The sequence below is a fragment of the Gavialis gangeticus genome, unplaced genomic scaffold (assembly GCF_001723915.1).
Source record: "Gavialis gangeticus isolate Ggan-Ray unplaced genomic scaffold, GavGan_comp1, whole genome shotgun sequence".
NCBI classification, from domain to species: Eukaryota; Metazoa; Chordata; order Crocodylia; family Gavialidae; genus Gavialis; species Gavialis gangeticus.
Window position 1 is genome coordinate 253,943,355 of NW_017729032.1, and position 23,439 is coordinate 253,966,793.

At 42.9% G+C, this 23,439-nt stretch overlaps 1 protein-coding gene across 2 annotated transcripts in view; it reads right to left on the minus strand.

Moving 5' to 3' along the window:
• Nucleotides 1-842: 842 nt before the first annotated feature.
• The window catches only part of EPHA3 (EPH receptor A3), a 405,788-nt gene continuing 383,191 nt past the window's right edge, over nt 843-23,439 (minus strand). For both annotated transcript variants that reach the window (XM_019525737.1, XM_019525736.1), the window contains exons 16-17: nt 12,267-12,422; nt 843-1,793 (exon numbers count right to left, since the gene is read on the minus strand). In XM_019525737.1, the coding sequence (XP_019381282.1) occupies nt 1,688-1,793; nt 12,267-12,422 (262 nt within the window). In that variant the 3' untranslated portion in view covers nt 843-1,687. The remainder of the gene's footprint in view (nt 1,794-12,266; nt 12,423-23,439) is intronic.

Below are 23,439 nucleotides of genomic sequence, written 5' to 3' on the forward strand. Positions count from 1 at the left end.
TTAAAAAACTTGACAACTGCCTTTTCCTCATCCTCCTCCAGAAGGGTTTTAAAAGAAAAATAGCAGTTGCAACTCCAGTTGGGCAGAGCCTAATTCTGTGAGCTTGTGTTCAGTGTTGTCTAGAAATGCCTACTGGATTGAGCTCTGGCCACCAATAAGGCTTCTTAACATGCCAACACGTGAGCAAGGCACTGAGCTGCTCAGCGAATTTGGGGAGATTCTGAACATGCGCAGAGGCACAGCTCTAGAGCCTGGGAAACCCGAAAGCAAAAGGTAAAGTGCCTATGGGATTTGGATGACTACAGGGTTATGCAGTAGCTTGCAGAGGTGTTCAGGATGGAAGTTTGGGACAAGGCTGCCTAAACTTGACACAAGTGTGACTATAGGCACTAAAGTCCCTTTTTAAAGACCTGCCCCTGCATCACCATCCTAGTATAATGACTAGGCCTGTATACATGCACAGCCCTTCACTGCCAGCTAATCATGCACATACAGCAAGCTTGGACCTTCCGCTCCAGAAATAGACCTTTCCCAAGCAAACTTATGATGGAGCTCCAACAAGCGAAGAAACAATTCTGCCCCACTTAGCTTGAGATGTCACAACTTGCTCTGCAAATCACACTACTGAAACCAATCATTTATATTGATGGCAAATCTGTCCTTTGGGAAGTCAAAGAAAGAAACTTGCCTGTTGTTGATTTAGAGAACAACATGCATGTTGTCCACATACATTTCTGCCAGTATATTACCCTAGGTTAAAAGTGTAACACAGCTGTTTACTGTAAATGGATGGAATGCAGCAACTCCAGACAGTTCATTTAGAGCAAGAGCTGGAAAAAGACCTTTTCTTTTGTATTTAAAATGTTATACAAAAAAATCTAGTAAGTAACACATCATCAAACAATTTTAGGTTAAACCAATGAAGTTTGACAAGATTTGGCACTTGGCAATAAGAAATCTAAGATATTTCACCATAATTGTCAACAATACTGGGGAAAAGAAATATACATTAAAAAAAATTAAGCCTCTTTTGTTTGGAAAGAGAACACAATCAGGAGAGTTAACATAATGGCAAAAATCATTTGTGAACTGACTCTAAAGTGATTACTGCTTCTGTATTCCAGTTGAAATAGAATATTACAAGGATAATATTGTAAGTATGGCCAGATAAGTCTGAGGTATAATCCTCTATTTTGCTTGATTTTAAAGAAATAAAGGACCTGCTACAGATCTCTTCTGTGTATAAAAATACTGCAAGTTTTCTTTTATTTTTTATTTTCTTGTTGCTGCTGTTGATCAAACACACAGCCTGTGTGTTTATGGTTCTTCATGGTATTCAGTCAGTTAATGTTCAAATGGCTCCAGGTTTTAGTTTCACTGTTTTACTTGGAAAGAATTTTACATATTTCTTTTTTCCTTTTCAAATGTATTATATGGATTAACAGTCAATTATCATAGGGGAAGAAAAGCACCCACCCTTTAGGACTAATAGAAAAAAAAGTTCGCTCCTATTTTTAAGGCATTTGTACTCAATATTTGAGTGTCTTAGTGGGCTAGAAATTTCCACCAATATTCCCAGCACTGTTGTGAGAACGCCTTTAAATCCTGCAGTTTCTTCAGCCATCACCATTTGCCCTTTGAAGCAACTTCTCTCTGTTTCTGTCCTGAGCAACATCATTTTGGTACCTTACACAGGAACTGGGTTGTTCTTTGTATGAGTTTCTAGAGTTTTAATACTGCTAATAATCTTCTTTTGAGGCCCAACAACTGTAACACCAACCTTCTTCATGTCACTAAAAAAAAGAGAACACAGGCTCAGTGAGTACATGACACATTACCTCTGTATTTCATATCACAAAAGCTTTCAAACTGAAAGTCAGGAACAGATATCAATGGGTAATGATCACCCTGCCCTTTCTAGGTTGCTGAATTGGAAGACCCTTCCAGGATAAGTTTCTAAAACTGAACTGAGACAGGTATTCGGGTTGGAAAGAAATGAGAACCACTCTCATAGAATAAAGCAAAAAGACTATCATCTCCCTATGTTTGGAAGAAGACGAGTTGTCACTTAACTTGTTCTCCTATATTGAACACCAGAAAAAGATCACCAGAAAGTAAAGACAGAAAAACAGCACAGTGTAGAAGCACTGATAGAAGCAGGCTATCAGGGAACTGGGAACACTTAGATTTTTATTTTTTATTTTTTACTTCTGTACCAGTAAATCGTGCTGTGACTTTGGAGAAGTCATCAAGCTTCTTTCATACTTCATTTACCCCAGTCAGCCTGATTTCTTTCCCCTGGACTGACCCTGCCATCTTGCATTACGTAGCAGGCTCTTAACAGTTACCCTTTCATAACTTTGGCACCGGCACTGAAACAATAGCGAAGTGGTCATACTTGCAGGGTCTCCTGTGTTTTCACGTTGTTTCTCCAGACAGTCCACTCTCTTTATTGGGTGTACTGGAAATGTGGTTTCACACTTCTGCTGTAGCTAATTAACCATTAGTCCACAGGAAATTGGCCATTACCTGAGAGTTTTTGCAATGTCTCCCAAGGCTAATTGCCATAATAAGACATTATCAACCTTTTTTTACAGTTGCAATAACATACTAATTGACTGTATCAATGTGTTTTACTCTTTTTACTGCAGCTATTGGTTACTTATTCTCTGTCACGTATCTGTAACCAATTTACAGCAATGAGGATTCAAGATTTTTTATTACGGTATATTTGTAATTATCCAATACCTCATCAGGTGCAGAGACACTACTAAACCAGTCTTTACCAAAAGGATAAAGATGGGTCAGATTTAAACTTTAATAAACAAATTCATTTTTCAATGGGAAGCATGAACACTTGGTATTAAGTATATCAACTCTTTCCTTAAAATGCCAGCAGCAGATGACTCAGATGAACTACCAATCTGAGCAAGACTTTTTGCCCTTTAAACAGTGGTGCTCAACCTCCAGCCTGTGAAGCCATGTCATCTGGCTCATGAGCTCTCCCCATGTCTAGAAATTTGGCACCAGTTGTGTGATGGCAGTCAACACTGTCACCACCCCACCACCAACTTCCAGGTTCCACAGGCTCAATGACATGGCCCCGTGTGCCAGATAGGGTCAATGAATGGATCTGGGGCCCAATCCAGCATGCACAGAGATGGAACTAGGGTGTCAGGCCTGAGCTGGTGTGCATGGGACCAGGGGTTTGGGGCTGTGGCAGATGGCTCAATCTGTCATGCAGAGGGTGGGGGCAGGAGGCCTGATCCAGTGCTTGAGGGGCTGGGATCTGGGCAGCAGGCCCAATCTGGCACGTACAGGTCCAGGACAGAGGGATATGGCACATATGCCACATGTCAACCCTACACTGAATCTGGTCTGCAGACCAAGGGGTGGCCCAGAAGGGGTGCAGTGGTGTGACTGTGCCCCCTTTTGGATTGGATTGCACCACAGGGGCCTCTGGGGACTAGTTTAAACCCCTAAAGCAAGTGAAAATCCTGCCTCCCTTTCTTTCCTAGTTGCTTCTGTTGCTTTCCCCATGGGCTGGGCTCAGCTAAGGACATGAAGGTTGGGTGGGGGGGAAATCCCCTTTCCTGCGCCTGCTCTAAGAGAACCAGGCAGGGAAGAAGAGCTAATCTCCTGCCGTACTGTGGCCATTGCCCCAGTCCCCAGCTGAACCCAGCCCTGACACAGCAGGGGGGCAGGAACAGCTCTGGTGCTTCCCCTACCCCTAGGACAGCAGGGAAGGCAACAGTGGCTGGGGGGGGGTGGGGAGAAGGGAAAGGGAGGGAGGAATTTTTTCACCACTTTAGGTCCTCTGAAAAGTCCCTGAAAGCTCCCAAGGGTGATCTGCCTGCATTGGTGGGAGGAGAGGAGGCTGGAAGCAGGGAGCACAGCCACCACTGCAGTATGGGTTGTTGCTCCTGCACCCCTCTTTGGGAAAAAAATCCCCTGCATGAGTTGATCCCATGCACCAGATCTAACCCATTGGACTGACCCTGTACCACTCATCCAGCCCACAGCTCAGAAAGGTTGGTCGCACCTATCTTTAAAAAACAATAGAAATTAAAGTAGATTAGGAGGACTGTAGTACTTGTCATGATTTAGGCCTAATGGAGAATATTCTCTTCTATATTTTCTTTTTCACTTATGTATCTATGTCCCATGAGTGTTAATGAGAATTAGGCATGTACATCAGATTTTTAACAGAGGATGACAAAGCTATGGGAAGATTATTTGCAAAAGGATTTTAAAATTGATATTTCTCCTTCCCATTTCCCTAAGTACAAAAAGTACGATGTGAAAATTAAGATTCCAAACCTGTCTCCATTTACTTCATTGGATCCTTAATTGGGATCTCAGTGTTTGTTCCTGGAGAACTGGATTACAAAGCCATTGAATGTGAAGAGTTAGCATCCTGCTCCAATTACAAATGGCACATATGGCAGTGCCTGAACAGATTGAGAGTGGGTCTCAAAAGATGTAACTTTCTAATTAAATCATGGGGCCCCTATGCAATTGACCAATGTATTTGTCAGGAGAAGCAAACCGTGAATCATTTCATAGATTTCATAGACTTCATAGACATCAGGGCTGGAAGGGACCTTGCAAGATCATCTGGTCCAGCCTTCTGCCCAGAGGGCAGGAAGTCAGCTGGGGTCAAATGACTGCAAAAAGATAATCATCCAAATGCATCTTGAAATTGCCCAGAGTAAGTGACTGCACCACTTTTGGAGAGTCTATTCCAGACTGTGGAGACTTGGACAGTAAAGAAGTTTTTCCTTATGTCCACTCTAAAACGGTCTTCCAGCAGTTTGTGACCATTGGACCTTGTTTTCTAAGGGAAGCCCTGGTGAACAGATGTTCTTCCAGATCTTGATGTACACCCCTGATACACTTATAGGCTGCCACCAAGTCCCCCCGAGTCTATGCTTTTCCAAGCTGAAGAATCCCGTGCCTCTCCCCATAAGGCCTGCTCTCTTGGCCTTTGATCATGCACGTGGCTTTCCTCTGGACTCTCTTGAGCGAAAGTGTGGATCCCAGAACTGGATGAAGTACTCCAGCTGTGGCCTCACCAAGGCCAAATAAAGCAGGAGAACGACATCTTGGGTCTTGCTTGAAATGCGTTGGTAGATGCAAGCCATGGTTTTATTTGCTTTGTTGGCTGCGGCATTGCATTGGTGGCTTATATTCATCTTGTGGTCAGTCATGACTCCCAAGTCTCTTCTGAATATAGTGCTAGTGTGTGAGGCACTGCTGAGCCTATAGGTATGATGTGGAGAATTGCAGGAGGATTATGCATCACTGGCCTGCACCTGTAGGGAGCGGACCAGAAAAGCTAAGGCCAATACCAAGCTCAAGCTGGCTATGTGATAAAAAGTCCTTCTTCAGATATGTAGGAAGTCAAAAGAAATATAAGGGCAACACTGGACATCTGCTGAATCAAATGGGGCAGCTGACAACCGACACCGAGGAAAAAGTTGATCTCTATGATTACTTTGTGTTGGTTTTTCACCAGCCCAAGGGGATCACCCTGCCTGACAGGACACAGGACTACCAGGCTATGGGTAACCATAAGCCTACATTTGGTGAAGACCTTGTGAGGGAACACCTTGAGAGGCTGGACATCCATAAATCAGTGGGCCCTAATGGACTACACCCAAAAGTGCTAAAAGAGTTGGCCGACATCATAGCTTGACCATTGGTGTGAATATTTGAGAACTCGTGGTGCTCAGGAGAGGTTCCTGAAGACTGGAAGAGGGCCAACGTGGAGCCTATCTTCAAGAAAGGAAGGAAGGAAGATCCAGGGAACTACAGGCCAATCAGCTTGACCTCAATCCCTGGGAAGATTGTGGAACAAATTATCAAAGAATCCATCAACAACAGGCTGACAGAAGACGCCATTCTGAGAGACAGCGAACATGGCTTTGTTATGAGTAGGTCATGTCTGACTAACCTCATCTTCTATGATCAGGTGACGCATCACATGGATCGGGGGGGAGGGGGCAGAGGTTGATGCCATTTACCTAGATTTCAAACAAGCCTTTGAGTTGATTTTTCATGATGTTCTCATGGCAAAACTGGGGAACTGCAGTCTTGATGACCTTACGTTCTGATGGCTGGGGAACTGGCTCTTGTGGTTGGACCCAGACAGAGATAGTGGATGGCACTGAGTCAGCATAGGGTCTGGTGACCAGTGGCATCCCTCAGGGTTCAGTATTCAGACCAGTACTCTTTAATATATTCATTAACGATCTGGATTCAGGTGTCAGAAGCTGACTGGCTAAGTTTGTGGATGACACCAAACTATGGGGAAGCGCAGCTACTCTGGAGGATAAGCTGGGTATTCAGGCTGACCTGGATAGGCTCGCAAGGTCAGCAGATAAAAACCTAATGACCTTCTGAGATGCCCTGTAACATCACAATGCACCCCACAAGATCTGGCAACATCAACACCAGAAGCAGTGGCCTGTGCAGACTATTGGGAACAGACCATATAGAAAGGTTGGATTGGAGACAGGTTGATGAAGAACTGGATTACAGTTTTAAAAAAACGAAAATCCTTCAGCCTGTTTATCTATACTACCTCAGCTTTCAATGTTTTTACTCACTTCCTTGGAGAATGTAATGCCACATCATGTCTGCACACTCTGCTCCTCCCTTTTAAATTTGTAATCATTTAATCAGGCAACAGAAACAACATTGTGAACCAGCTGAAACATGGAGAGGGTGTGTTAAACTGATCCAATCTCACTGTTTCATGTGCACACTCTATCTCACAGTAAGCAGTAGCTAAACCATGGTGTTTTAGCAGGTCCTTCATTAGATGTGGATACATGGAGCAGCTGACATGCCTATGCGTGTTAAGGCCTCCTCTCCTCCCACCCACCAATATAAAAGCAATTTATAATAGTATAAGCAGAATAACATAAAAGCACTGTAATTGTTTCATCTGTTCACAGCCAGAGACTGTTTGTTGAGTGGGCCTAGACACATGCCATTTGCAGGCAACAGGGACACAGAAACACCGGAAACAAAATTTCCAAGCAGAGGAAGCCACTCCAAAAAAAAATGAGTTTCTGATGCTTTAGAACCATTATCAGCAACTTCAAGAGGTATCAAGATATTTGCTATGTGAGTTAGACACACTGGGGACTAGACAAACAATGCTATTCAAATCATATTCTGAAATATGTCTGTTCTGCTGAAGAAGGGGAAGAAAATTTGCAGGAGTTATATTAATCCTACTGAACTTGGGGACTCTGCACATTAAATGGACCAGTATCTCCATTGTTGTTAGAATGAAAATAGATCTCCTAGAAGGGCATCACAAAAACTCCTGTGAAGTTAACAGAATAAACTGTTTGTAGGCCATATTCAGATACTGCTGCTTCATATGAGCAAGAGCAAATGTAAACCATGTGGGCAACACTTGAGTCCTTAGAGGTGCCATGAAACAAAGTGATGATAGTGAAATGTTCCCCCTGTTGGCTCAGATTAAAGTTGTGATGAAAAGAGGTAAACATGCAGCAGTGCCTCTAAAGATAATGAGTTGATGTAGTAAACAGTGAAGAGTTTCTGAGACTACAAATACCCAGTTAAAGTTGCTGGGTATCAGAATTTTCTTTCAGTCTTGACCAAAGAATGTGTTCTGGGTCTGGGCAATTAATATGATTGATGAGGAAGTGCAGTTAGTATAAAATCAGAACATGAGGATGGTGTGCAACATAGTGGTGTCCCCAGATCTGTCACAAAGGCAGATGTCAAGACCTGGGAAGCAGCTTAGTCTGGTAAAGAGCTTGAGAGATGACCTGAGAAAGACACCTTCAGAGAGCAAAGAAATGAAGTAACTAGAAGAGTTCCTCTTGTGGTATGGTACTGAGTTCTTAAAGAATAAGTATCTTCAGAGATATGACCCAGGAGATATGATCCAATCTGACCCTGGATTCTGTTTAAACCAGGGAGTAAATATTGAGAGACAGCACCAATCCTGGATTCCCCTGGAATAAGGGAAAAGGGAAGCAAAATGCATGCTGGAAGGTGGAATAATCTGTGAAAACCTGCCCCCAAGGGCGTGTGTAGATGAAACAGGGGCCCTAAATTGAAGTGGTGGATTTTTAAAAACATCACTTCAGTTTAGGGCCAATTAAATCCCCACGTTGTGCACACACCCAACTTACCTGCATCTCTGGCAGTGGGGAGTGGAGGGCAAGCTGCTGCTGGGTGGCACAGCCCTTGGGCACCAGGGGGAGGCTGGTACTTTCCTTGTCGGCAGTGGCAGGCCACCCCCCAGGCGGCACCTGCCTGCAGGCACCCGGCTCGGGTGGTCCCAGGGGGCACCGCAGCCATGGAGGGAAGCACCGGGCCCCCCTGGAGCTCAGGCAGGCAGGCTCCAGGGTTGTGGGGAGGAGAGGGGAAGATCAGGCTTGCTGCTTTTCTTGGGGGGAGCCTGTTTTCCCAGGCTGCTGCCAGGTTTCCTGCAGGGCTTCCTGCATAGCTACAGAGCTGCATGCAGCCCAGTGCTTCACTCCCCAGCTGTAGGGGCAGCAAACTAAAACTACTAGGAGTTTTAGTTTGCTGTGCACCAAGTCATATAAGGCACATTACGCCGCTGACTTTCCTACAATGGCTGAAATTAATGTGCAATGCACCGCTGAGGTGTGCAAACACCAGCAACATTAAAGTGGTGCAAAAGCATTTGGCCCGCTTTGAAGTGTCATGCACACACACCCCTCGTTTCATCTACACATGGCCCAAGATGCTATGCTGTATCTTCACTTTAGGGTTAAATGCTCATCTTTTAAACTATTTTGTTGCTTCTTCTCCAGGCTGGGAGAGGAGGATGTTAAGCTCTGCTTGGATATGCTGGAATTATTTTCTGTTGTGTTGCAATAAATCATTGGATTTCTATAAGCAATTATTCCCATGCGCTGTCTGAATTGTAGTTTCAGGGCAGTTGTTGCCTGTGCTGTTTCGCTGTACAGTACTTAGTAAAACAGGCTTTGATCCCTGTTATCGCTAAACGTAATAGGGAACAATTCATGGGCAGAAATATATTTACACAAAATATTCATGGCTTGAAAGGACCAAAAGAATAAAAGCAGTGCTTCGAGTGATCTCTCCTCAAAGGCAGTTTGGTGAACTGATACATTCAATGGAGAAACTGTTTGCTAGAATAGCTCTCACTGAGCTCTAGTAATAATTGGTATTGGTACTTTGCTCCCAGCAAAATATCTGAATAAAACTGAACTTTAAAATCCATGGAAACTTTTAAAACCATAACGGAAGTTTGTCGATGTCAGAGCTGTTCAAAGCTAGGTGCCTAAAGTCAGATTCTTCAACAGAAGTGGTTTAATTTTCAGAGATGCTGAGCAATCTCTGCAGTCATTAAAGCTGCACTAGTGACTTCTCAGAAGTTAATCACATATGAAAACTCTGAACTTGCAGCTGGCATCCCATGGGAAGGCCTCTACTGACTTCATTTGGACTCCATGTGAGCACAGGAACCTGCCTGCAGAGAGGAAGTTGTGGGATTCTGCTATAGTAGGCACCTCTACACCACACACAGAACAATAGTAGTTTTTTCCAGGTATATAATAAATAGATTGTGAATTTACATTTAAAACAGGCCTTTAAATACAAAAGTATTTTCAGCAGAAATCATGTTATAATCACGATCAAAATTGTAATCTGATGCGTGTTAAAGTACATATGTTTACACACACATTTACTCAAATAGAAGATGACCCTGATTATAATATGACCACCTAATAATCAGATTCTATATATGGAAAAATTTATGCTATACTTTTCCATATACAGTATCTAATTATTGGAGGTTTGCCTTGAATTTATCCCCCTTCCACTCTTTCATAGACTTTCATGGACATTAGGGCTGGAAGGGACCTCGGAAGATCATAGAGTCCAGCCCCCCGCCTGAAGGGCAGGAAGTCAGCTGGGGTCACAGGATCCCAGCAAGATAAGCATCCAATTTGCTCTTGAAGGTGTTCAGTCAGGGCCATCCTGGGGGGAGGGAGGGGACTGAGGCAACTGCCCTGGGCCCCATGTTTTGGGGAGCTCCATTGAGCTGGGCTGGCTTCACATCTGGCTACTCGCCACCCCCTGCTGTGTCTGGGATCCACATAGGCTGATTTACCTCAGGCCCCTCACCCTGCTACAGTCATCTCTGGTCCCACTGCTATAACAGGGAAAGTAAATTTGGGGAAGGGGGTCAGGTGGGCCCCTTTCTCTCTGCCCCCTAAAACTTCTTCTCCCTGCAGCCCTTTTCTAGCTGCTTACTGTCAGACTCTGCTCTCCCTGAGTACATGGAAGCAAATTTAAAAACACTGATTTTGAAATAAACATGCCTGTTGGGTGCTTATAGCCTTAGTTCATCCAGAATTGATGAATTTTACCTTTCTTTGGAAACTGCTGCAAGTTTTAGCAAAGGTACTCCATAAACACACTTTTAAACAACACCTTTGTATCTACTTATAGAAAGTAGAAACTATGCATAATATTAGTTCAAAGCCAAAAGGTTCATAATTTACCATGTAGTTCATTGGGCTAGGCCCCAGCAGAGTCAGCATTTCAAGCCATGGTGAACCCAGCTCAGTACTGCTCAGTATGTGTGTGTCTTCCAGATAACCCCCACAAAGGAGCCATGTACTAATTAGCCCTCCACTCATGACTGGAACTGGGTGTTTTTGTCACAAGTCCTGGGATTTTTCAAAAGTCATATGCAAACAAGGCTCAGGGCAACCTTGTTCAGCTCCACTTCATTGAAGGTGGGGGCCACACTAATCATATGCAACAGGTTGAGAGGGGGGGTGACAAAGGGATTCTGTATAAACGGCTCAGGGCCACGCTTGGTGATGTTTGAAAGACATTCAATGCTGGTAAAAGAACAGGAATAATTGGAAATGGGAAAGAAAGCTCATCTGTGGGAATGAAGAGGAAGTTGAAATGTATTCAGTGTAGTGGCTCACAATGACTTAAAAAAGAGTTGGTGCTCAGGGGGACTGTATGCAGTGGGCATTATCATTATTATTATTATCATTATTCAGATGAGCTGTTCTAACCTAGTCTTGTGGTAGTACATTTGCCCAATATGAGACAAGTATTTTCCAGTCATGTTCAGTGTTGGCTGGCTGCATTTAATCAACTTAATCGTTGCTTTCCATTACTGAGTATATGCTGCTTTTGGCAGCAGTTTAATAATAGACAGTATATTTAATGATTTTTCCTTATATGCAAATTTAAGATGAAGAGATTCCCCTCCCCTCCCCCCCATGCTGACTGGGGGGAAAAACCTTGTCTTACATTTGAGTAAAGATGGTCTATTTGTGTCTGTGAGTATATATCTATATACAGATAGATATATATCTATATGTGTATGTGTGTGTGATAGAGAGAGAGAGAGAGAGAGAGAGAGAGAGAGAGAGAGAGAGAGAGACAGTGTTATCTGTGAGCATGTATAGATGAAACAGGGGCCCTAAATTGAAGCGGTGGGTTTTAAAAAACACCACTTCAATTTAGGGCTGATTAAACCACCATGCCGTGCACACACCATGCTATCTTATCTGCCTCTCTGGTTGTGGGTGGGGGGGTGAACTGCCAGCGGGCAGAGCAATCCCTGGGCTGCAGGATGGGGGGTTGAGGGCTTGTGCTTCCGTCTGTGGCAGCTGTGGCCCCACTCTAGGTGGCACCTGCCCACAGGCACCCAGCTTGGGTGGTCCCAGGGGGCACCACAGCCAAGGAGGAAAGCATCGGGCCACTGCGCAGCTCAGGCAGGCAGGCAGGCTCTGGGTGGGGAGGGAGGATTAGGCTCACGCTTTGGTTGGGCGGAGCTGCTTTCCTGGGTTGCTGTCAGGCTGCCTGCAGGGCTTCCTGCAGAGCCATGGAGCTCCTCAGAGCCTGGTGCGCTTCACTCTATGGCTGTAGGGGCAGCAAACTAAAACTTCTCGTAGGAGTTTTAGTTTGCTGCACCCCAAGTCATTTAAAGCGCATTATGCTGCTGAATTTCATATAGTGGCTGGAATTAATGTGCAATATGGCACTGAGGTGTGCAAACACTGACACCATTAAAGCAGTGCAAAAGCATTTAGCCCACTTTAAAGTGTTGTTCACACATACCTCTCGCTTCATCTACAAATGGCCAATGTGTATGTAGATATATGTGTGTGGGGGTGTGTGTGTGCGCATTTATGTGTACATACACACAAAATTGTCCATGATACATCATTATACCAATGGCTTTAACTTACTCTGTGGAAATCTTGGCTATTGTGTCACATGAACTGTACTCCACACCTGTGAAAATGTCCTTGCAGTGTCCAGCCCGAATACCATTGAGCCAATCACCTGCTGTGCGGAAGGCGGATATATCAAGGTTGCTTTGGTCCAGTAGTAGATTTGATGGCCTGAAATAACAAGACAGCAAAAGCATGAGAACTAGGGTAAGCAAAGATACCTCTCATGTCTACACTTAACATTGGCATCATCAGGGGCTTCCAGATGACATGTGGCTTTCCTGTCCATGTCTGAAATTTGTCTACCACTGGGCACATCTACACATGCAATTAATGTACACAAATAAACGCCAGAGCTTATTGCTTTGGATGTTTTGCTCCAGGGTTCACTGTTTGAATGTGCACCTAGAAGCAAAAAACTCTGGAGTATATTGCTCTGGAGTTGATTTGTGTACAGCACGTTTAGCTCAATAGGAGCAGCTCTACCTGGCAACAGCTCAGGGCTGATCTGACTGGGCTCAATGTGCTGTGGAGCGGCTGGCTCGGGCACAAGGGTGCTTCAGAGTAGGGCTAGCTGGCAGGCATCACTTGCATTGAAGCACCTTCATGCTCTAGCCAGCCAGGCAGCATTTACACGTGTGCTGCTGCACATCAAAAAACTCTAGAGCAGGCTAGTACTTTTAAATTTTGAGCCTTAATAGAACTCACTGGTGACATGTAGGGGGTGCACGTGGGTGCATGTGAACCCCTGAACTTGGTGGTGCACCCCCTGCAAAAAGATGCTGCTGACACTGCCAGCGGCACCTGCAGGTGTTTGCTGCTCACCACTCCCCTTCCTTGCCACCGACACTACCAGTGGCATCTGCGGGTGGTCTGTGATCGCTGCTGGCCACCACCACCAGCGATGTTGGCAGGTGTTCGCTGACCACTGGTCAGTGCTTGCTACCCCATCCCTGCCGCTGCCAATGCCGCAGCCACCTGTGGGAGCTCCCCGCTTGCTGCCACCATGCTCCCACCGCCGATAGTGCTGCCGCCACCTGCAGGAGCTCACTCTGCCCCCCTCAGCCTCTGGGGGCACGCGGCATTCATGATTTTTCCCACTGCTCTCTGCAATTATTTGCGATTTCCCCTCCAAATGCCACCATTTAGAATTATCCCATAAGGCTGCAGCATTCCAATGCTTAGCATCTGTAAGTTAGTGAGTAAATACAAGTACTAGCCTGCTCCAGAATTTATTAGTTTTGTGAGCCCTAATAGGAGCACATGTGTAGATACAGAGACATTTGCTGTGGAACTAATTGAGCAGCTCTGCAGTAAATGTCTTGTGTAGATGCACCCACTGAGGTCTCAGTTGCTCCAGCTGGCAGCTTTAAGAAACTCTGTGTAATCATCTTGTTTATGGGCTCCAAACCACTCGCCTCAAGCCTGTGGTTTAAATCCCTGAAGCATTCCTGATTCATGATAAACATTTTTACAGTATCATTACGTTATTTAAACAATTACATAATTTAACTGAGTCTAACTACTAGATACTGATCATTGCAATGCTGCAGTTTTATGGGATAATTCTAGATGGTGGCATTTGGGGGGAAGCATAGATAACTGCAGAGAACATTGGGAAGAAACTGCAAGTTCCATTAAGGCTCAAAATCAGAAAATGAACTAGTGGAGCTATTACCATACCAATGAAAGGATTTTGCAACATAGAGATACAACCCAGAAATTGCTTTTAAGTTAACACTCATTTTTCTTTCACCTTAGTGCTCACAAATGGTAGGTTGACCAAATCTTCCCTTCCTCCATGAAACAAAGGACAAGAACATCAGCCACGCAGACTTTCTCCCTTTCACTGCACTCCCTAGGTACCTTAGTCCAGCCCTATTGGGACTTTGCTGTAATGATGAGACACTGTGTCAGTCTTCAAACTCTCATTTCTTCCCCTGCTGTACGGTACAAATTGGTCTTTATGAATCAGACTTGAGACCACTAATTTGCTTCATTGTGGTTTATGTTCAAGCAAAGACTGGTAATGACAGGTACTAAAAGTCACTCACACCAAACATGAGTAAAATCATTAGTGAGCAAAAGGTTCTGTATTACATAAGCAAACCACTGAACTATGATGAGCAGGAATTAGAGTAAAGGAGAGAATAGCATCCTCTCCAGCATGCATCTAATACAATTGGTAATTCAGAAAGGCAGCCTGTTTTAATAGGATATGCAACAAATGTAACTGTTAGTGTGTGATCTAACTGGATCCCGAGCTGATTTTTTCAATGACTTTAATGAGTCAAACAAAAATAACAACAACAAACTGGGGCATGATCTGTAATGAATATGTTTTCTTTTTTCTCTACAAAACTAACCCTGCATTGTACTCTGCCTCCCTCCCTTCTCCTCCAACTGTCTTGGGCTGAATGAAAGCTTTTATTTTATTCAAAAAAACCAAACACTACGCTTCAGTTTTGAGGGGTCTTATTTTTTTAAAAACCTGAATTAATTTAAGCAAATTTGGTCTTGAAAAGATTCTTTTTAAAATGGAAGATTGAAATGTTTTGTTTTGAAATACTGAAGTAAAACATATTTTTCCATATTTTCAACACAAACTAATTACCAGATTCAACCTGAGATTGTGAATGCTTTCATTTGATCTGAAACTACACGTTTTAGTGAGCCAAACGATTTCACACAGTGTTCTTGTTCTTCCTCACCTTACACTTCATAAAGATGGAAAGAGCTTGTTTATATTTTGCTTGGTTTATTTTAACCACATTTCAATCTGTGTAGCTCCTAACAGGAGGCTGTGACTGGGTGAACTACAATTAGGAAGTAAATGTGCTTTTGAAAATAACATTTAGCCCCGAAGTGTGTTTTCCGCATCAAGGAGGAGAATTGGATGACTCTTCTAGCCGCATCTGCCAGTGTTGCATGGTGGCTAACGTTTCTGCTCCCATGCTGATCCGGCAGTTCAGATATACTTTGTGATGGGGTTCCTACTTTGCTAATACACTGTAATGTCTTACTTCAGTACATAGATGTGGAGAGATGGCCAATAGTTCTAGCAGTTTCTTCTCAACATTGCTAAAAGGCCTCTGAACAGCCATGGAGTCACAATTTTCCTTCTTGTTGCAAGATATCTTAGCGTATGGGTGGCCAACATGTGGCATGGGTGCCGTAAGTGGCATGAACAGTGTCTGTGTGGCAGGCAGCAGGTTGGGGAAGGGACGGGCAGCACAGTGGCAGATCAGAGCAGGGAGTAGAAAGCAGAGCAGCAGATTGGGTAAGAGAAAGAGTTGGCAGTGGCACTTGGGAGGATGTGGTGCTAATTTGTGGCACACTTGCCAAAAAGTTTGGCCCCCACCATTTTAACCCATGATAATTATCTTGATTTCTCAATGTTCAATAACAGCTTCCTTCCCAAATTGGTTACCTTGAGAGAATGTGAATTACTATGCTTTGTTTTTAATTTGACAGCCACACAGCTAATGCTGATGGACAGCTTTATGGTACTAATTCAACAAAGCACATGTTTAACTTCAAGCACATGAGTAGCCTCAAAGTGCAACTATGTCCTTTAAGTGAACTATGTGCTCAAGTGATTTTTCAAAGCATTATGGTGCAACTGACTGGAGAACAGGGGACACATGTAACCTGATCTCAGTTTTAGAAGTCACCAGAGAGCCTGTCTCAGAGAATGTAGCACTGAAAAGCCTAGTTTTAAAGAGTGGTGTGATGTAATAAACTGTTGCTTACAAAAGCTTATGCCTCTCCAAGTTAATCAATAATAGAGGTGCTCAACCTTTTGCCCCTGTGGGTTGGATGAGTAGCACAGGCCTGGAACCTGCATGCGGTTAGCGCATCAGGTGCCATGTGCCCGTATTTGTCACTGCACCACCTGAATCCAGCCCCACACCACTTGGATCAGATCTCGTATGCCCCATTTAGCATGCAGAACCATACTATCCACCCACTGGACTCTCCATGAGTCCGTAAATTTGGCAGCTGGGGAGCAGCAATTAAGACTGCCACTGCTCCCCCACCACCAAATTTTCAGACTCATGGTGGGCCCTGTGGACTGGATGACATGGTTCAACAGGCTAGGACCAGGCTTCGGGCCAAGTGGTTGAGTACCCCTGATCTATAAGGTGTCACTCTGCCCCGCCTTCAGTTCCGTTGTTGTAAGAGATTGTTACTAACGTTTTCAGTTGTGGTGTGACAATTTACACAATCAGTGAAGACCACTAGCTATTTACATGCATGCACAACTGAACATTAATCTAGGAATGTCTAAGCAACCAAGGACAAACTAATCCATCCAAACCGAAAGTGCTACTTGTTCTTTGCTGCAGGTTCCACCACACTGCCAATGTTAACAGAAAACAATTATTTCTAGTGAATAACATTGCAGATTTGCTTTTCTTGCTGCCTATAAATTCCCATTAGGGTGGCCAGCTGCCTCCTTTGTGTATCTTTAAATCTTGTGCAGCTCGCCAGGGGGAGCCAGCTGCAGCACCACAACCACATGTTGCGCCTGCCATCAGAATGCTCAGACCCGCTACATGCTGTAGAGGGATTTGCTTCACCCATTCCAAGTCCACTGAAGACAGGAACAGGATGGGCCAGACAGGCCACACCATCTGCATTCACGTGGCTAGCTCTATCAAAGCTGCTGGAGCTTTGCTCTGGCTTCAGTCCCTACTTTTGGTAGATTTCACTTTCCCATTCCCCCATCATATCTCCCCTGCATAGAAAAGCTTAATTAATCTGCTCCATGCAGGTGAAGTGATCCAATTTAAAGATAATGATTATGCAGTACTTGTTACATAGATTTTTTTTTATTATGGGATAAATTATCTGGATGGAAATGAATCACTACCATCACCCTCTAGCATTCTTCAGACAAAACCTGAAGAAAGTCCAAAGACTAGAACAAGTTTTAAAGAAAACTTTGTAAAGATTTCCAGGGGAACCCAGTGTTCAAATTCCATGGAATATCACTGATACAGGTTTTAGCCATGTTGGTCTACAGGCAAAAAATATGCAGAATTCTTGGTAGAGGCGATATATTTTATTAGATCAACTAAATAGTTGCAAATAAAGATTTTTTTTACAACTATTTAGTTGGTCTAATAAAATACCAAGAGTTTTGGTATTTGGTCTAATAAAATACCAAGAGTTTGAGGTACCTCTATTACCACCTCTACCAAGAGTTCAGCATGGAATTTCACTAGAAGGCCTGTGCCAAACTCCTTTAGCTAATTTTGAAAATACTAGCCCATACTGTTTTGCCTTCTTAATGTAGCATCAAAATCAGAGGTTCTATAACAGCATCTTACTGCAAACTTCTGCTCCAGTTAGGAACTAAGAAATATCAGATTTCTTATTCATGCAATTTTGAAGTTAATTTTTAGATTGCAGAATCATGACTCAATTCAGATAAGCAGCTCTAACTCAAACTGTGTGTTTTACCAGTGAGATTTTCCTGATGAATCAATTACTTCTTAAAAGACTTAAGAATATAGGCCTTTAGAAGCTGTGGGTGAGTGTTTGATCACCACAGAAAAATCCAGCTATCACCTAAAATGTATAACTCATTCTGCAGTATAATGTAGAATAGTATAACTAGAATGCTACTACAGAATAGTATAGTATAGAATAGGACAGCATAACTCCTTCGGTTCATGACTGTTCAGGTTTGGTACAAATCACTGGTCCCAGGACTCACAATGGACAGGATTGTTTTCCTCATAAGATGCTTCAGCCTCATACACAGTTCTTGCTAGGTTCAAATCAGCAACCCGCCTAATGAAAAACTGGTGTATGTCTTTTTAAACTTGGATAATCCATTTTGCCTGGCCTTTCCCTCTCTTTGGAAGCCATCTAGTCCAAAAGCCTAGTGACTTGGGAGACAGCTGGGGCCAGGCCCTCAGCAGGTGTAAATCATTGTGATTCTACCACAATATAATGTTTTATACTGGCTGCAAAGCTGCCCCTCTGAGAACTCTCCTAGCTAGAAATGAAAGAAATGTCTGGATAGTGGGAGTGACCATGATGATAGATTAAGGAAATAAAAGAGGACATTGAAAAAACAGTACAATAGACATGGAGGGACTGAGAAGTAATACTAAGGGAAACAAAGAGAGGTCTATAGGAAGCAATTTTCATACATGACCCTTTAATGCTAGGTGCCTACATCATTGGTATTTTTCATGCCAAAAACAGGTGTAAGGCATTCAGGTAACATTCTTAACCATTAGATGCCCTATTTGACAATCAAATCCAGGCATGGCCAGTAGTAACCCGGTCGGCCTCTAGCTAGCTACTGTTTGTTCCAGGAAGAGTCACGTTTTTATTTATAGTTTTCTGGGTATAAAGTCTGGAATCCCAAGACAGTTCTTAAGACTATTTATGAAGTGTGCTTCATGATAAAGTAGGGAGAAGGTCCCCACCCTTCTTTGTTCAACTTAGCTTTGCTTTTAAACTTAACTCCCATTCAGCAGAGCCTAGCTCAACAATCCCCTTACAAAATGAAAAATAATATTTAAAAGAAAAAGTATAAACAAGTTGAAATAGAACAGGACACTGGGATTAGGAATTAGAGTGGCCCAGCAGAGCTTTTATGTTTATTACTTGGATCAAAGTATCACCAGAACCAAAAAATATGACCTAATTTTAATGTAAGTGACCTCAGCATAACCAGCACTGTAAAGTATCATTTTTCTCCTTGTAGGATTCCAAGCAAAAATTAGTTACTTTCCTCCTCAGAGAGGACATCTGGACAGTTTATCAATGGAGAGGAATTTGTCTCTCACTGTGAAGAGTCTGTGATGTCTCCTCACACGCACCAAGGGAATGCTGGGCTTCCAGAGCATCTGCACACGTCGGCAATTTTTTTTTCCCTCTGACCCAGCCCCTAGACAGGTCTGAACATGAAATTTATGGGCTGGGTGATGTGCGCCATGAGCTCACACTTTACTAGACAAATTAGATGGGTTGCAATCCGTGCAGCTGTAAATGATGTCCTGCAGGGTTCCACCTGATCTTTTACAGCTTTTCATAAATCAGTACCTACTAGCTTCAGAACAGAGTCATTAAAAAGAAATCATGGAAATTACATGTTTGCTCAGGGGAAGTAAAATAGAACATTTCCTGCTTTTTTTTTTTTTCCTTCCCCTCCCCCCCCAACTCTGTATTTTGCTCCCCGACCCCCAACCCCCACGTTTACAAGTTCTTATCCGTCTATTGTCATGGAGAATATTTTCAGGGCTATTCATCTGTATAGTTCAGTATGGCTGGAGGGCCATATTTGCTGATGTGTGGCACTCCAAATCTATATATGTTTATATCAATTTAAATATAGTGACAAATTCTGCAGCAAGATGCTTGAGTGCCTCTCTATAAAATGCCCTGCTGCAATGAGCTTTCTGTGGACAGGCACATTATGTTAACAGCTGGAATGAACTTTTATGTTGTGCACATAAGCAAGGAGAACTATGGTTTACTGTCATTAAGATAGATTTTGTCATGAAGCAAGGAACTTTCCTGTCACAGCCCATCATGTCTAGAAAGAAATATAATAAGCAATAGAACTTCACCCCTGCTGATACAAACCTCTACTCGGGGTGTGCCAGCTGTCCACTGGGAAGGAGATAACTTAATTTGTAATAGTCAGCTACCAAGACCACCAGGAGGATAATGCCCAGGCACTACCTCTGAATAAAAGGCAGTACTGTGCTGCTGAATAGAGGAATCCTGTACTTACATCCTGGATTTCATGTTCTTTCTTCCTATCAGTGCAATCTAATTCCTTATATCTGTAAAATATCCTTTAAAAGAAATTACATATGCTTGTTGCAGCATGGGTTTATAAAAGGAGCAAAGTTTAACAAAAAAAGTTATTTCACACAGTAAGTTTTAGATATTATGGCTGGACTCTGTAGATGTAAGCATTTCCTAAAAAGCGCGGGGGGGGGGGGCGTGGTAACTGGGGCCCTCACCATATAGACTTGAATGAAAAATCTCTTGATGATTCAAGTAACCTCAAACATTGAAATCCTGGACTAATGATAAGGCCAACACAGTTATCTCCAACTTTGTAAAAATGGAGTGCATGTGCACTAATTTTAGGTTTATCTTCAACAGCAAATGAATTTATGAGTGTGCGTGCTTCCCGACAGGAGCTTAGTAAATAAATGACATACCGAGGAGATGTTAAGTCACTGTGTTTACTTTAATTATGCCTGGTCCTTGAGGACTAGACTCTTTGCACTTACAGCTATTTATGTCTCGTTTATATGGTCCCTGTGGTAAAATTAGTGATTTGGCTCTTAAAATAAAGTTCACCTCTATGATTGGAATATTTGCTTCCCCCAGGTTTCATATCATGTTTGCTCAGTTTGAGAGTCAACTGTATTGTTGCTACTTTGTCTCTGAGGTCAAAAATGGGTTTGAGAAATAAAGGCAGGCACTTTTCTTCTGCTTATATGATCCCCCAATTTCAAAAAGCACAACAAACAAACAAACAAACAAACAAACAAAAAACAGATTATAGGAGCAGCTAGTGGCTTTTCTCTAATGTTTGGACAAGTGTCCTCTTCTGGTTTTCTGTTTAGAAGATTCATATAGCTTGCTAGGTCACACATCCTCACTGTCCAGCTCTCAGTTGCTCATAGGCAAAATAATATACGGGAAGTGTTAGCAGCTCTCCACTAGTGACTGTACAAAAGGCATTTTTATATGTTCCTGTGGAGTCTTCCAGGAACCTCCATTTTAAACCAGAGCAATTCTTTTTGCAGCCCTACAGCCTTCAGGTCAGCACCAAATCTACCACCATGACAATGTATTCAGCTCTAGGAAAGGTGGCCTGCTGCCAACTGACATACGTGCTGCAGACACATCAGAGCCTGCACCTTATCCAACGAACTGCTCTAAAATAATTAGGTCCATCACTTCACTTCAGGTTCATTACTCTAGTTAGTTAAATACATCACTTATTCATTCAGCAGCTGAGCTCAAAAAACTTGGCGATAGTTTTCTACCAAAATGTCCAAGAAACCTAGGAGATGAGCAGAGCACATTGCTCTGTAATTTCTGCTTCTATTGCTAAAAGAAAAAACTGAACCAAACAGTCTAGGAATTCTTGACCCACAAATGGGTGAATGGCTACTAAAGGACATATCCCAAAATCCATATGTCCACCAGCTGAAAGGTGATGGGAAAGATCTATAGATCATCATCTGGTACCTTCTGGATAGGGAAGAAGTTGAACTGCACTGTTAGCATTGCACTGTCTTAAAATGTTTTTTTCTGGAGCAGTCTGTTTGTATGCTGCTGTTGTGATAAAGACATGCATCAAGACCTCCTAGTGCTGATTATTCCCTTCTAATCAGCTCTAGTGATGTGGGGTACTGTGTTCAGTTTTGGGCCCCCCACTACTAAAAGGATGTGGACAAATTGGAGAGAGTTCAGCAGAGGGCAACAAAAATGGTGAGGGTGCTGGGGGACATGACTTATAAGGAAAGACTGAGGGAACTGGGCTTGTTTAATTTAGAGAAGAGGAGACTGAAAGGGGATTTAATAGCAGCCTTCAACTACCTAAAGCGGGGTCTGAAGGAGTATGGAGCTAGACTCTTCTCAGTGGTGACAGATGAAGGAACAGGGAGCAATGGTCTCAAGTTGTGGCAAGGGAAGTTTAGGTTAGATATTAGGAAAAAACTCTCAGTAGGAGGGTAGTAAAGCACTTGAACAGGTTACCCAGAGAGGTGGTGGACTCTCCATCCTTGGAGGTTTTAAAGATCTGCCTAGACAAAGTTTTGGCTGGGATGATCTAGTTGGGGATCATCCCACTTTCAGCAGGGTGTTGGACTAGATGACTTGCTGAGGTCCCTTCCCACCCTCATTTTCTATGATATGACCCTATTTTTAAATAGCTTTTTTTCAAACCTACCTATTTTATAGCTCTATTTTAAGAGTGTTTTTCTTAATGTATTGACAACAGAAACCTTTCCAACTTATTCTGAAGACATGCTCCATAACCTATGTGTACTCACCCTCTGAGTGGCTTTATTAACAAAGAAAGCTAATCTTCTCATCAGACTTCTAAAGTTCCTCTCTCAGTCAGTCACCACACACATCAGTTCTTCTCTCAATGCTCCACTTCCAGTCCCCACCATATTCCAACTGATGTAATGAGCCACGTGATTTTTTTTAACAACATAACTCACATTACTTTTTCCCAGCAAGACCAACACAGCTTAAAAGTGAGGATGGTGTTGCAGGTAAAATTTACTGCTGTGTTGCAGAAATATAGCTTCAATTTGTTATGTATATGTAATATTAACAACAGTCCGAGTGCAAAAAAAATTCCTGGGGATTCAGGACTGGCTGAGAGAGAGCCCATTATTATCAGCCAGCCATGATTGCTAAAATAATCTATAGCCTTTTAAAAAGATTTAAGGGGGAAAAAAAGCTTTTAGAGAGCTTTCAAAGTGGTATGCTGCCTCCTTGTCTCTTCTTTTTTGTGCATGTAACTTGCCTTGTAGAGGCACCACATTTGGCTGTACCGTGAATTTGTGCAGGCTTAATGCTTGCTACACAGGGCAAGAGCCCTACTTAGTTTGCTTTCCAGAACTTCCAGCTTAGAATTCCCATTAACACTAATGAGGGCTACACCATTAAAGCCCTGAACATTTTGTTGAGAACAGAATATACCCTTTTAGAATCACAGTAAACAGCAAGCAATGAAAACAAGGTCACGTTCTGATCTGTTTCTGGGCTACTGTGGATAATTCTAAACTGTATAAATCAATCTGAAATTTATTTATTCTTTGAGTCTCATCAGCACAGCCAAATCCAAAGCACAAAATAGTAGAATATGTTGTATTAATTATACATTAACCATAAGTCCTAATTATTTTGCATTTCCATAGAAAAAGGGGTTATTTCTGTTTTTATCAGGACTGTCGGAAAGAGTACCATGGCAAGGGGTTCTTTTATTTCTCTAAGGATGCAGACATACAACACATTTGCTCTGGATAAACTTACCCCAGATTTTACTGTTACAAATTTACTCTATAGTAAGAAGGGACACATGACCAGTTTTCCCAAGCTGCTTGCCTGAAGCAGGTGCTATTACAGAGCCAGGCCACAAGGTGTGTGTGTGTGGGGAGCTCATTTACATTAAGTACAT